Source organism: Vipera berus (assembly GCF_964194415.1).
Source record: "Vipera berus genome assembly, chromosome: 2".
Taxonomy (NCBI): Eukaryota; Metazoa; Chordata; class Lepidosauria; order Squamata; family Viperidae; genus Vipera; species Vipera berus.
Window position 1 is genome coordinate 290416846 of NC_138203.1, and position 15505 is coordinate 290432350.

General features: G+C 44.3%; 1 protein-coding gene across 1 annotated transcript in view; it reads right to left on the bottom strand.

The window, feature by feature from the left end:
• LOC308663085 (vomeronasal type-2 receptor 26-like) overlaps positions 1-15505 on the bottom strand; it is a gene marked incomplete at both ends in the record, with an annotated part of 78331 nt that overhangs the window by 33899 nt on the left and 28927 nt on the right. The window contains one exon of the mRNA XM_081319230.1: positions 6412-6624. Coding sequence (XP_081175356.1) covers positions 6412-6624 — 213 coding nt within the window. The remainder of the gene's footprint in view (positions 1-6411; positions 6625-15505) is intronic.

The following is a 15505-nucleotide window of genomic DNA, read 5'->3' on the forward strand; positions in this document are numbered from 1 at the left end:
AAACAATTTCACTGCAAGCTCTGTACTTTTATCATTAGTTGTTCCTTAGTGTTTAGATCTGGTCTCAGGATGATAATGTAGCATTTGGGGAAGAAGATGCATCCCAGCAACCCAGCACTGGATGCCAACATGGAGAAGACCTGCACAGCCACCATGGACTTTCCTTTGGTGCTCAGGTAGGTGGGCAGGAAGGAGACCCAGACGCTGCAGAAAACCAGCATGCTAAAGGTGATCAGCTTGGCTTCGTTGAAGGCCCCAGGCAGGTTTCTGGCCAGGAAAGCCACCATAAAACAAATAACAGCTAGGAAACACATGTAGCTGAGGACAATATAGAACATGGTGACAGAGCCTTCATTGCACTGAAGAACAATCTCTCCAGGCTGTGAGTGGAGGTCAGAGTCAGGGAATGGGGGAGAAACCCCCAGCCACAATGTACAAATGAAAATTTGTACACCAGAACAAGAAAGGATGATGGAATTGGACAAGCTCTTCCCCAACCATCTTCTAACGCCGTTCTCTGGTTTTGAGGCCAGGAATGCCAACACCACTGTGATTGTTTTGGCCAACACAGAAGAGACAGCTATTGAGAAGACAATGCTGAACACTGTTTGTCGGAGAAGGCAGGTGGCTTTCCTTGGTTGTCCAAGGAAGAAAAAGGAGGACAAGAAGCAAAGCAGGAGGGAGGCCAGGAGGATGTAAGAGAGATCTCGGTTGTTGGCTTTGACAATGGGGGTTTCTAGGTATTTAAGGAATATAATGAAAACAAATCCTGTGGTTATGAATAAAAGTAGGGCCGAGGAGACCAGGATGATGCCCAGATGTTCTTCATAGGAGAGGAATGTTATTCCTTTGGGGATACATTGGACTCGGTTTTCAGTTGGATACTGATGATCAGGGCACTTTGTGCATTTTTCAATATCTGAGAAAACAAAGTAATATTTCTTTTATAGTCCCTCCTTTCATATTTCAAGAAAGGCCGTTTTGGATGAGAGCTAATACTTAGAGGCAGGAAGGTCATAATAAATGGTAACTAGGAACCTGTACATCATAAACATATTTATATGAACAATAACAAAAATACAGAATATTTGTAGCTCAGGGTTGGCATGATGGGTCTTTGGTGCTCTCTGAGCTTGCTTGTTTTCTCTGAGCTTGCTTGTTTTCCTGCAGATGTTTCATTACCTAAACTAGGTAACATCATCAATGCTAGACTAGACTAGCTACTTGAGTAATGAAATATCTGCAAGAAAACGATGAAGCTCAGAGAGCACAAGGAAACCTAATAACAAAAATATCAATCAATCAATCAATCAATCAGAATATTCTCATCCAGCTCCAACATGCTGTTCATAGTTGTTCACCTTAATTTTGCAATCAATTGCTATTTTGAGATCGTTTTCACAAATATTCTAATCAAGTTATCCCTCAACCTTCTTCCCATGCTTCTCATTTTTTCTTATTCCAAATGGAGAACTTTATACCTGCTTCTCTTATTAAAAATTAGAATAGAATAGTGCTGGAAGGGACCTTGGAGGTCTTCTAGTCCAACTCCCCACTCAAGCAGCAGAACGTATATCATCTCAGACAAGTGACTGTCCAGTCTCTTCTTAAAAACCTCCAGTGATGGAGCACCCAAGATGTCTGAAGGCAAAACTGTTCCATTGGTTAATTGTCCTCACTGTTAGGAAGTTCCTCCTTAATTCCAGGTTGCTTCTCTCTTTGATCAGTTTCCAACCATTGTTTCTTGTCCTGCCCTCTGGTGCTTTGGAGAATAATTTGACCCCCTCTTTTTTGTGGCAGCCCCTCAAATACTGGAATACTGCTATCATATCATCCCTATTTCTTCTTTTCTTTAGACTAGCCAGATCCAAGTCCTTCAGCCATTCTTCATATGTTTTAGTCTCCAGGCCTTGGATCATCTTAGTTGCTCTTCTCTGAATATTTTCCAAAGTCTCAACATCTTTTTTGTAATGTGATGACCAAAACTCCATGAAGTATTTCAGGTGGGGTCTTACTAAGGATTTATAAAGCGGTACTAATACTTCATGAGATATTGATTGTATGCCTATGTTTATACAACCAAGGATTGTGTTAGCTTTTATGGTTGCTGGTGCACATGGCTGGCTCATGTTTAAGTGATCGTCCATTAGGACTCCAAGGTCCCTCTCACACTTGCTTTTTTTGAGCCAGATTTTGCCTACTCTGTACTTATACCTTTAGCTTTTCCTGTACAGGTGTAAAACCTTGCTTTTCTTCAAATTAAATTTCCTGTTGTTGGATAGGGCCCATTATTCAAGTCTGTCAAAATCTTTTTGGATCATGAACTTGTCTTCTGGAGTGTTGGCTATTCTGACTGCTTAGTGTCATCTGCAAATTTAATGAGTTCCCCTTCTATTCTCTTATCTAAGTCATTTATGAAGATATTGAACAGTACTGGACCTAAGACAGCACTCTGTGGTGCCTCACTGCTTACTTCTCTCCATGTAGATCTAGTACCATTAAGGAGTACCTGTTGAATAGGGTTTAGAATAGAATAGTAGAATAGAATAGAGCTGGAAGGGACCTTGGAGATTCCCTAGTCCAGCCCTCTGCTCGAGCAGGAGAATCTCTTATACCATCTCAGAGAAGTGACTGTCTAGCCTCTTTTTAAAAATCTCCAGTGATGGAGCGCCCATGATTTCTGGGAGCAAGCTGTTCCATTGGTTAATTGTCCTAACTATCTGGAAGCTTCTCTGTAATTCCAGGTTGCTTCTCCCTTTGATCAGTTTCCAACCATTGTTTCTTGTCCTGCCCTCTGGTCCTTTTGGTGAATAATGTGACCCCCTCTTCTTTGTGGCAGCCCCTGGAATACTGCTATCATGTCTCCCCTATTTCTTCTTTTCTTTAGACTAGCCAAACCCAAGTCCTGCAGCCGTTCTTCGTATGTTTTAGTCTCCAGGCCTTGGATCATCTTATTTGCTCTTCTCTGAATTTTTTCCAAGCTCCCAACATCCTTTTTGTGATATGGTGACCAAAATTGGCTGCAGTATTCCAGGTGTGGTCTTATTAGGGTTTTATAAAGCAGTACTAGTACTGTACGTAAACTGACCCCATCCACTATATTATTCTCTCTTCTTTCCTGATCTTTTTCTTATTCTCCTCATTATGGAAGAAATTAGGCATATTGAAAATAAAGAACAAAATAGTCAATCCGAGATGTGCCTGTTAACACGCACATTGGTCAAAATGCTCTGGATGAAACCAGCTCCCCTTTGATCTGGCCTCACCCACCTTCTTCAGTGGTGGTCTTAAAATAGATCTGTTGACTGATATAGACCTTTTGGCCTCTAAGGTAATGTTGACCTGAAAACCAATCCTGGTGTTTCAATGATTTCAGATGTTCCTAAAGAAAGGTAAACATGGGAAGGGACTCCCAAACCGATGAGTAGAAGAGAGATTTCTTCTGACAGAAGTGAATCCACCAAGTCCTCATATCTCTTTCTACCTCATTCTTCAAGATCTTTTTCTTATTCCTCCCACAATGGAAGAAGTTGGGCAGGTTGAAAATGAAGAACAACAACAAAACAGTCAAACTCAGATGTCTCTTTTAACATGCACATGGATGATGATGCTCTGGATAAAAGCAGCAGCCCTTTCCATCTGGCGTCACTCACCTTCTTCAGTGGAGATGGTTCCCTCCGGACAAGGGACACAGTCATAGCAGCAAACCGGCTCTCCTTCCCGAGGCTGCTTGAAAAATCCAGGATGACAACTTTCCACACAATTGGACTGAGGCAGAGACTAAGCACAAAACACAAGGAATGCCAAAGAAAGTATTTCAGAAGGAGGCACCCATGGAAAATGGATGTAGACCACAACATCCACAACATAAAGTCTCTGGGCTTCAGTTAGGTAAATATGAAATCACTGACTCATTCCCTAATTGGTGCAGGAGATGTAACTATTGGCACATTATTCATTCAGTTCCTCCCCTTTGCTTCTGGCATGTCACATTGCAATAAAAGTCTTTCCCACTGGCTAAGTCATTAAGTGACAATCATCTGGGTTCCTCCTCATGGCCATTATTAACATGCATCCCTCCATCCTTCATATATGCATGATTTTAAAGTATGATGATCTACTATTAAAGTTATTAATATTTAAATAATATGAAATAAAATTTATTCTAAAAGTTTTATTAAATTTTAACGAATTAATTCTATTAAAATAGAATAAAACTCTGGTGAAGAAAGAAGCTTCTGATCGGGAGGATTTGGAAAAGAATCTTGTGGACTAGAGAAAACATTGCAAAGTTTTCATTGCAATGACATTCAAAGGTGAGAAAAGCAAAGTTCTACATTTAGGCAAGAAAACCCAAATGCACAGGTATAGAATAGGTGGTACCTGGCTCAACAGTAGTAGGTGTGAGAGGGATCTTGGAGTCCTAGTGAGCCAGCTGCCAAAAAAACCCAACACAGTCCTAGGCTGCATTAACAGAGGGATAGAATCAAGATCGCGTAAAGTGTAATGCCACTTTATAAGGCCCTGGTAAGGTTACACTTATTTTATTTTTATTTTTTTTATTTTAATCCCATTTATATCCCGCCCTTCTCCGAAGACTCAGGGCGGCTTACAATCGAAGCACAAATCAATGTGCTTAGCAATTGCCTTCATTCTATGTATATGCCTGCTTATTAGGGCTTTCGCCCCCCCCCCCAAGCGGCATTATTACAAAGTCAGCTTATTGCCCCCAACAATCTGGGTCCTCATTTTACCTACCTCAGAGGGATGGAAGGCTGAGTCAACCTTGAGCCTGGTGGGACTCGAACCGGCACTAATTGCAGGCAGCTGGTGTTACTTAAGGAGGCATTAGCCCGCTGCTCCACCAAGGCTCTTTTACACTTGGAATAATAATAATAATAATAATAATAATAATAATAATAATAATAATAATAATAATAATAATAATAATAATGATGATGATGATGATGATGATGATGATGATGATGATGATGATGTTGGAAGGGACCTTGGAGATCATCTAGTCCAACCCCTTGCTCAGGCAGGAAACCCTATATCATTTCAGACAAATGGCTGTCCAGTCTCTTCTTAAAAACTTCCAGTGCTGGAGCATTCACCACTTCTGGAGGCAGGTTGTTCCACTGGTTAATTGTTCTAACTGTCAGGAAGTTTCTCCTTAGTTCTAGGTTGCTTCTCTCCTTGACTAGTTTCCATCTGTTGCTTCTTGTCCTGCTTTCAGGCGCTTTGGAGAATAGCTTGGCTCCCTCTTCTTTGTGGCAGCCCCTGAGATATTGGAAGGCTGCTATCATGTCACCCCTCACCCTTCTCTTCGTTAAACTACACATACCCAATTCCAGCAACCATTCCCTATAGGTTTTAGCCTCCAGTTCCCTAACCATCTTTGTTGCTCTTCTCTCTACTCTTTCTAGAGTACCAAATTAATCAAGGAGAGAAGCAACCAGGCACTAAGAAGGAATTTCCTGACAGTGAGAACAATTAATCAGCTTGCCTCCAAAAGTTGTCAGTGCTGGAGTTTTTAAGAAGAGATTGGCCAGCCATTTGTCTGAAATGGTATAGGGTTTCCTGCCTGAGCAGGGGGGCTGGACTAGAAGACCTTCCAAGGTCCCTTCCAGCTCTGTGATTCTGTTATTCTGCAAAGCTTCTCCACTACAAAGCAGTCTACCACTTAAAATACAAAGGAAAAATTGTGCTGTCAACCTTACAGGAGATGTTCTTGTTTATTGTTTGATAAAAATGGCTGCCATGCTGTTGAAATGAGATGAAAACCGACTGAATACTTTCTAGAACTATACTGTGAAGAGGTGGAGGTGAGGTCATGACAATGTATCCCTCAAAAGAAACTAAGTCAGGTATCTTTTTTTGCAGCACATGGAACGAGAGGATGAGCTCTTTGTTGAGAAAGGATATTTCTAAGGTCCAACTACGTATCCAACAAAAGGCCCTTTCTGTTCAGGAAGAAGAGTTACATGACACCAACTGGCATGGAAAGATAGACTCATATTTATTATAAGTTAAATTTGGAGTCTTATTTTTGCCCAGAGAGACATAAGTTAGCTAACAAACAAGATAATTATTTTCTCACCAATTTTATGGAGGTACTGAAAAGAAGAGTGAGCAGAAAATTTCCTGTGTCCTAAACAGCAATTACCCAGCATTCCATTTTGGACCTGGCTGAATAAGCTCAAAACAAGGTTCCGTATTACAGCATCTGAAGGACGCCTTGCTCAATTGTACTTAAGCCTCCCGAGACATCCCCCAAAATTACAAGGGCTCCGTGACCCACATTTGATTCCCACTGAAGTTCATCCACTTTTATGACTAAGTGTAGTTCCCTTGAAATGGCTCCTAAAGCACTGGAAACCAGAGGAAAGCTGCCACTATTTCACCCACCTTGTTGAGCAACTTTAGTCGCAAAAGAGCCTCCTGGCTGATGATCAGTCTCTGACTTTCAAAATTCCCCATTTTCTCATTGACGGGTTTCTTCTCAGGGGGGTCCACCCAGCTCATGATGTTCAGATCTGCTGCTATCTCTCCATTTTGGTCCAAGTACAGTTTGTTCCGGGAAAGATTGCAAAACTCATTCTTCTCCAAAAAGGGATGGAACTAGAATGGAAACATCCAGGAATTTTAAAAGCATAAAACTTCTTTTCACATTGGAATGTTTTTATGATTGTCTAATGTGCAAATATACTTATTTGGGAAAACAAGGAATCTGCAAATCTATCAACAATTACACATTTCTCACCAACACTTTTTAGAACCAGGAAAGTTAGAGAGGATCTTTTCTGGATTTCTTTCTCTCCCAGTTATGCAGTTCTGGGATTCCCCCCACTTCTATGACTGTTGGGTGGGAAGCCTCTCTTCCCTTTTATCCCATCACCCAAGGCCATTCACATTACACTTCCTTACTAGATTGTGGGAATGCTAGTGATGTAATTTGATTTAGGAAAATATTAACAAACTATTTCCTGGTATTATTACAAACCTAGTTAAATGAGAGCTGGGTGGTAGAATAATTAAGTGGGTAAAACTTGTATTCAAACAATTGAATAGTGAGACCACACTTGGAATACTGCAGCCAATTATGGTCACCATATCACAAAAAAGATGTTGAGACCTTGGAAAAAATTCAGAGAAGAGCAACTAAGATGATCAAAGGCCTGGAGACTAAAACATATGAAGAACAGCTGCAGGATTTGGGTTTGGCTAGTGTAAAGAAACCATTCATGGATTACTGCCTTTGTTAGGTGATTAGTGCCAGCCATTGGCAGTTCCCCAAAAGGGTCATCAGATGGAGGCAAAGAGGTTTCTTTGCTTCCACTGATGAGCCAAGGGTCCCAGACCCACAGCCCCATTGGCGAGAGAGTTTTATGGTCAAGGAGGGGCCAAGACCCCCCATAAATACCTCTGCACGAGGGGCTGCTCTTTGTTCTCCATTTTTCAGTCTCCAGTTCTATCTCTACTCCTAACCTCTATTTTAGTCATGTAATCCTAGCTTGTTTTGTTTTATTTTATTTCTCTCTCACATGCAGGCATGAATGCTTTCATGCCAAGTATTTCTTTCTCTTTGATCTATCATGAATAAAACTAATATGATTGCATCTCTGCGTTCTGCCTTTGCTTGGGAGCTCCTTTAACGATTCATTGTGAGAACACCTCACAAGTTGGTAGCAGAGGATGGTTTAAAGGAAAGCTTCCAAGCCAGCCAGGAACTAACCAATAAGATGTCTGGAGGACCCGGCTCCAATCCATTTATAACAGATGGCAGGACTTCTACTATCGTGACCAGGAGTCATCGATCGAAGACAGCCTCCCTGCCTACATCCAAGACTTCAGTCCCTGAAGCAACCTCAGCTGCAGATGAAAGCACAAATGGCCTTCATCCCGTCAGAGGATCCAGCAGAGCGTCTAGGACCCCTTCACATGCCTCTCTACAACTGAACGCCACAGAGGAGAGCATAGAAGGATTACAGACTGTCCAAGGCTGCTCAGATGCTGCAGAGACGGACCTGGCTGAGACCAAACGCCGCGTGAGTAAACTGACTGCACAGGAACGTGAAGAGCTGCTTAAAGAGATCCTTGCAATGCAGGAGGAGGGAGGGGCAGCCCAGGGAACAGCTCAGAAAGCCTCAGAACCCCTGGTGAGCCTCTCCCTAGAGACCACGAGGCCCCCAAATATGGCGCCCGCCTCCCTTAGTGACCCAGGGACCCCAAGGCTTTTGGCGCGAACCCGCCCCCCCAGCTGTGAGCTACAGCTTCCTGGGGCAAGCGGAAACAAGATGGCTCCGCCCACGTGGTCTGGCACAGGAAACAAGATGGCGGCCCCCACTATATCTAACAAAGACTTGATTTCTTTAAGTCTGGAAAGCCAGCAATCCCTGGCTTCCAACCAAAATAGCCTGCAGTCCCTGGCGTACAGCAGAAATGACATGCAATCCCTGGCTTCCAGCCAAGACAGCATGTATATTACTGATTTCTCCCCCCCACAAAGCCTAAAATGCTATGATAGCAATGAGATCTGCCCAGCCAAAACTGTTACAACGGCTCTCCAGACAGCAATGCAAGCTCTGGCCACTGCCTTAGAGGCTAGCAAGACAGCGGCCAAGCAGACGTCGGGGGTGCTCACCCCCCCTCCAAGGCCTCCCATCCTCTCCCCAGGGCCCAACTGCCGGGGGGAATCCAGCCTGCAGCCTCCCAACAATCAACCCCCGAGGCCTCCCACCTTCTCTTCAGGTCTTCATGACCAGCGAGGGCAAAGAAAAACAGACAATGATGAAAATCCATGTGCTTGCAGCAACAAGAAAGGGATGCCGGCCGGCAAATCTGGGCTCCGCCCCCCCAATGCCTCATGGGAAGAAGGGAGAAACCCTGAACAACGCCCTCCCCCGGGTCACGTGGTTACCGGGCACGCCCACCTGGAGTCAATAAGTAATCAAGAAAGGATTCCCTCCTCGACCACTAGAGGGAACCCTTTCACTGAAGGACTCACTTCAGACTTAAGCATTTTTCCGCTTCCTTTTACATCAATGGACATATCAAAAAAATTTGAAAGTGGGTCTGATAAGGACTGTATTCCTGCAACAAATTTGCCAAATGATTTTAAAAAACTACAGCTGGATGGGGAGAATTATAGCAGTTGGAGTAAAGATATACAGCTACATCTCTTAAAGAATGGGATTCTACAAATGGTTCGGAACCCCCCCCTCCCCCATGGGGACGTCAAGAAGAGCTGCGACACTTGCAGGCTTATTCTGCTCTACTCAGTTCTCTGGACAATAACTTGTTCCCAAGCATTCCAGCTGGTCTCAGAGCTGCTGAGGTCTGGAAACTGTTATACAATCTATTCAACAGCAATACCATTGGTTCCATCACCAGATATACAACTGAGCTTTATACAACCAAACTGAAGTTTGGTGCCAGCATGCCTGAACATCTTGCAAAATTAAAGGCACTCAGGGCAGAATTGATTTCCAGAGATTTTCCTGTGTCTGATGTGAGCATGCTCTCCATAATTTTTACTTCTCTAGACAGGAGTTGGAGCAATTTCATTGTTTCACTCGAAGCGGTCAAGAGGGAAGACATAAATCTGTCCTACCTCACAGGGAGACTGATCGAAGAAGATCGGAGAAGGAGAAATGCTGGAGAATACGCTAGAGTCACCACTCAGCAAGCCAGAAGGGGGCGCCACAACTCAGAGCAAATTAATGCTCTGCTTAAATGTTTCATCTGTGGCTCTGAGGAGCACCTCAAGAAAGACTGCCCCCATCAACATCAAGCCCCTAAACGTGGTCCCAATCAAGTAAGAAGCAAAGGGGGAGGAAAAGGGCGTGGCAGGGGCAAAGGAAATTCACTGCATACTTGTTCCCTCACCCCCACAACAAGGGCTGATAGCTCCACTGACTTATGGTTACTGGACTCTGGAGCTTCTTCTCACATTACTAATATGAGTCAAGGTTTTAAAAGGTTAAAGAAAATTAACTCATCTGTCAAGGTTGCAAACGGTGACACTGCTCCAGTTGTTGTGGAGGGTTTTGTTTCTGTACCTGGGCTTGGCAAAGTTGAGGGTGTCTTGCACGCCCCTTCTATAGCCAACAACCTTTTGAGCATCACCAAATTGTGTGACCATGACAAAGTGGAAGTCCTATTTCGCAAGGGGGGAGGTCATGTCACCCGAGACCAGAAAGTCATTGGAAATATTACAATAATAAATGGCTTGCCATATTTTTCTCCCAAGGCACCACAACCTGCCCCAAGGCTTTCCAAGGGCAGTGTGGGCAAGAAGCCTGAATCTCAGCAGGCACCTGCAGCACCACTCAAAGCAACCAGAGCCAAGAGAGTGTCAATAGGGAAGCCAATTCACGATAAGTGCGCCCACTTATTGCACAGAAGGCTGGGTCATGCAAGCTTCCCTGTAGTTAAAAAGATGGGAGAATTTGCTGAGGGAGTCCAGCTCAAGGACTGTGACGTGTTTCTGGACTGTGCCATTTGCAAGAAAACAAAGAGAAAGGCTGCTCCTATATCAAAGGTGTCATCCCGTAAGACTCAACACCCTTACCAACTAGTACATGTTGATTTGGTTGGGCCTTTTACACCATCCCTAGGAAAGAAAAGGTATTTTCTCACTGCCGTTGATGATTTTTCACGTTACGGTCACGTGTATACTCTCACAGAGAAATCTGAAGCCTTTGACGCCATAAAGTCGCTGTACAACTTCGTAGAGACTCAGTACAAGACCAAGATCGCACAGTTGCAGAGCGATCGTGGGGCTGAGTTCATGTCTCAGAAGTTCCAGGACTGGGTAAGGCGTAAGGGCATCCGCCATTTTCTAACTGCACCGTTCACCCCGTCGCAAAATGGTGTAGCTGAGAAAAGGAATGGAATCCTGCAAACCATGATGCGTAGTCTGATTGCAGACGCTAATGTCGCAGAATCATACTGGGGGGAGGCAATTCATTATGCCAATTACACTTTAAACCGCACCTGGAGCAGTGTCGTGAACCAGACCCCATATTTCCTGGTTCACGGTAGGAAACCAAATCTGGCACATTTGCGTGTGTTTGGCTCCTATGCATGGGTACACATCCCCAAGCAGCTGCGGAAGAAGGGGAGATCTGTTTCCCAGAGACTAAGGTTCTTGGGCTATGCTCCTGGCTCCAAGGCCTATCGTTTCCTGGGAGAAGGGGGCAGGCCTGTGACTTCCCAATCTGCCTCTTTCGAAGAGGACTCCAATTGGACTCAGATCCACTCAAATGATCTGAGCCCATATGCCAACCGACCCAGCAAGGACACCCCGACCGCGACATCGCCAGAGGCGACCTCGTACCCTGCCACCGACGAAAGTGAGGAACAAGACGAAGATGCGTCCAGTCCCATGGAGGAAGACACACCGTCTTCACCCCCAGCGACACCTCAGAGACCCGCGGAAGAAAAGAGCGGTGAGTGGCAGAAGGTAAGGAGGTCAAAGCGGTCCAACAAGGGGGTCCCGCCAAAGAGAATTGACATTGGCCACATCGCGTCTGTCAACAGCGTTGTGGTCACCCCAAAATCCTTCTCTGACATCCAGGAGCTGCCCATCGAGGAGCAGGAGAGATGGCAGCTCGCGATGGAGAAGGAAATGCAGAGCTTAAAACAACTCAAGGTCTTCACCCCCCAGCAACCTCCAAAGGAGAGGAAAGTCATTGGCACAAGGTGGGTTTACAAGGCCAAACCACTTGCCAATGGCCTCTACCTATACAAGGCCCGTTTGGTAGCCCAGGGCTTCGCTCAACGTTATATGGAGGACTACTCGGAGACTTACTCTCCAACCGTCCGGGCAGAGAGCGTCAAGGCCGCCCTCGTGACTGCAGCCGCTCTGGGAGAAGAAGTCTTCCAATTTGACATCCAGACGGCTTACCTCCACGCCAACTTGGACCGGCAGATCTACGTGAAGGCTCCTCCTGGCTACCAGCAAGAAGGGGGAAATACATGGTTGCTTCACAAAGGGTTATATGGTCTTAAGCAGTCAGGGAAATTATGGTATGACTGTCTTAGAAAGAGTTTAGAACGAGTTGGTTTCTCAGAATCTCATGCAGATCAATGTGTTTTCACACGCAATTCCAAGGGAACCACAGAACGGGTGTTAGTTTATGTGGACGACCTATTATATGTAGGGCCTAACAAGGAAAGGTGTGATGAATTTGCCAAGGCCCTGGAAGAAAAGTTTACTCTGAAGTCTTTGGGGCGGGTTGACAAGTACTTGGGTGTGCATATTTTGGCCACTAAAGGGGGGTTCGCTCTATCTCAAAAAGAAAAGATAGAGGAATTACTGGCCAAATGCAAAATGACAGAATCCAATCCTACGCATAGCCCAATGCAAAGCGACTTTTACAACCACACCCATAAGGACGGTCCTGAGTTCACAGATAACACGCTCTACAGATCTGTGATTGGCTCCTTGCTATACATCAGCAATTGGAGCAGACCTGACATAGCTTTAGCTGTGAATCTATTGTCCAGGCACGTGGAACACCCAAAGGAATTCCACTGGACTGCTGTCAAAAGGGTGCTCAGATACCTAAAGGGCACAGCTGATGCTCTTCTCATGCTAGAACCAGAGAAGGGGAAGACGGCCCAGCTCTCCGCTTACTCAGACGCAGACTGGGCTGGCGACTCCAAAAGTAGACGGAGCACTTCTGGTTTCCTCATATTGCTAAATGGCTGCCCAATACATTGGCATGTTAGGCAGCAAAAATTTATTTCTTGCTCCACGGCCGAGGCTGAATTTGCTAGTCTGTCAGACACGGCCAATGATTTGACTTGGTTCAATGAGCTGATAACAAACATCTGGGCATCTCCCCCTCTGCCCATCCAAATTCTAGAGGACAACACTGCCGCAATTGCAATCTCGGAGGCTTATGCAGTAGGCTCCAGATCTCGCCATATAGACATACGCTATAAAAATGTCAGGCACCTTGCGAAAGAGGGTTTTATACATGTTGAGCACTGTAATACAGCTGACCAGATAGCTGATCTGTTTACCAAGCCTGTTCCCGTTGACCGGCACAACCTTCTGTGTAAACGTTTGTGTTTGGCCTTCTGAATGTTTTCATACATGTCTATGACACCTGCTCGCCCCTTACATACATTCACTGGTCCCTGTCATTGGCTGGCAAGAAGGGGAATTGTTAGGTGATTAGTGCCAGCCATTGGCAGTTCCCCAAAAGGGTCATCAGATGGAGGCAAAGAGGTTTCTTTGCTTCCACTGATGAGCCAAGGGTCCCAGACCCACAGCCCCATTGGCGAGAGAGTTTTATGGTCAAGGAGGGGCCAAGACCCCCCATAAATACCTCTGCACGAGGGGCTGCTCTTTGTTCTCCATTTTTCAGTCTCCAGTTCTATCTCTACTCCTAACCTCTATTTTAGTCATGTAATCCTAGCTTGTTTTGTTTTATTTTATTTCTCTCTCACATGCAGGCATGAATGCTTTCATGCCAAGTATTTCTTTCTCTTTGATCTATCATGAATAAAACTAATATGATTGCATCTCTGCGTTCTGCCTTTGCTTGGGAGCTCCTTTAACGATTCATTGTGAGAACACCTCACAGCCTTGTCGTGGCGAAGGGGCTTGCGTAATTCAATGAAGCTATGAGCTATGCCGTGCAGGGCCACCCAAGATGGAAAGGTCATAGCAGAGAGTTCTGACAAAACGTGATCCACTGGAGAAGGAAATGGCAACCCACTCCAGTATCTTTGCCATGAAAACCCTATGGACAGTACCAAAAGGCGTCTAATATGCTACTGCGGAAGAGCAGAGTGCTAGTACTAGTAGCGCCAGAAAGAATGAAGTGACTGGGCCAAAGCCAAAAAGATGCTCAGCTGTGGATGCATCTGATGGTGAAAGGAGAGTCCGATGCTGTAAAGATTTTTTCTCCATAGGAACCTGGAATGTAAGATCCATGAATCAAGGCAGCTGGATGTAGTGAAATAAGAGAATAGCTAGAAGAGATAAGAATGCCTTCTTAAATGAACAGTGCAAAGATATAGAACAATAGAATAGGGAGGACCAGAGATATTTCAGGAAAATTGGAGAGATGAAGGGAATGTTTCATGCAAAAATGGGCATGATAAAGGACCAAAATGGCAGGGACCTAATAGAGGCAGAGGAGATTAAGAAGAGGTGGAAAAATTACACAGAAGAACTATACAAGAATGAGCTTAATGTCCCTGATATTCACAATGAGGTGGTCACTGACCTCGAGCCAGACATCCTAGAATGTGGAGTGAAGTGGGCCTTAGAAAAGCTGAGCAACAACAAAGCTAGTGGAGGTGACAGTATTCCAGCTGAGCTATTCAAAATCTTAAAAGACGATGCAGTAAAAGTGCTACACTCCATTTGCCAGCAAATTTGGAAAACTCAACAGTGGCCACAGGATTGGAAAAGATCAGTTTACATTCCAATTCCAAAGAAAGGCAGTGCCAAAGAATGTTCAAAGTATCGCACCATTGCACTCATTTATCATGCTAGTAAAGTTATGTTTAAAATCCTACAAGCTAGACTCCAGCAGTATGTGGATCGAGAACTACCAGAAGTACAGGCAGGATTTCAAAGAGGCAGAGGAACTAGAGATCAAATTGCCAACATACGCTGGATCATGGAGAAAGCTAGAGTTCCAGAAAAATATCTACTTCTGCTTCATTGACTATGCTAAAGCCTTTGATTGTGTGGATCATAACAAACTGTTAAGATATGCAGATGATACCACTTTAATGGCAGAAAGTGAAGAGGAACTAAAGAGCCTCTTGTTGCGGGTGAAGAAGGAGAGTGCAAAAGTTGGGTTGAAACTTAACATTAAGAAAACCAAGATCATGGGATCTGGCCCTCTCAATTCCTGGCAAATAGATGGGGAAGAAATGGAGGTAGTGACAGATTTTATTTTCCTGGGCTCCAAGATCCCTGCAGACGGGGACTGTAGCCAAGAAATTAAAAGACGCTTGCTCCTCGGGAGGAAAGCAATGGCAAATCTAGACAGCACACTATCCATCCTAGAAATGGAGGAATACCAACAACAAATTTTGGCTAATTATAAGCTTATACTTGAAAAAATTCTTGAAGCTACTGAGATAATGAAATCCAGACTGAAAGACAAAGGCGCCAGCTTAAATCTACAAAACGAAACCCTGACTCCAACTAAAAAACTTACCATTCAAAAAGCAACAGAAGTGGAAGAAACTAATATCAAAACAGAGGATTTTAAAAAACAATGTACTGAGAATTTTGACAGCCAAAGCCTGACCGTAATTAAAGAACTTACAATCCAAAAAGCAATAGATGCAGAAGAAAGTAATACCATGATGGAGGGTGTTAAAGATCAACAAGTACAGGATACTGAAAACCTAGACAACCAAACAACAGCCACAACATTGGACATGACTTTTTACTCAAACCAGATGAAACTTGAGGAAGAAGAAGATCAGACCGAAGTGAAGATAAATATAACAAAGCAAA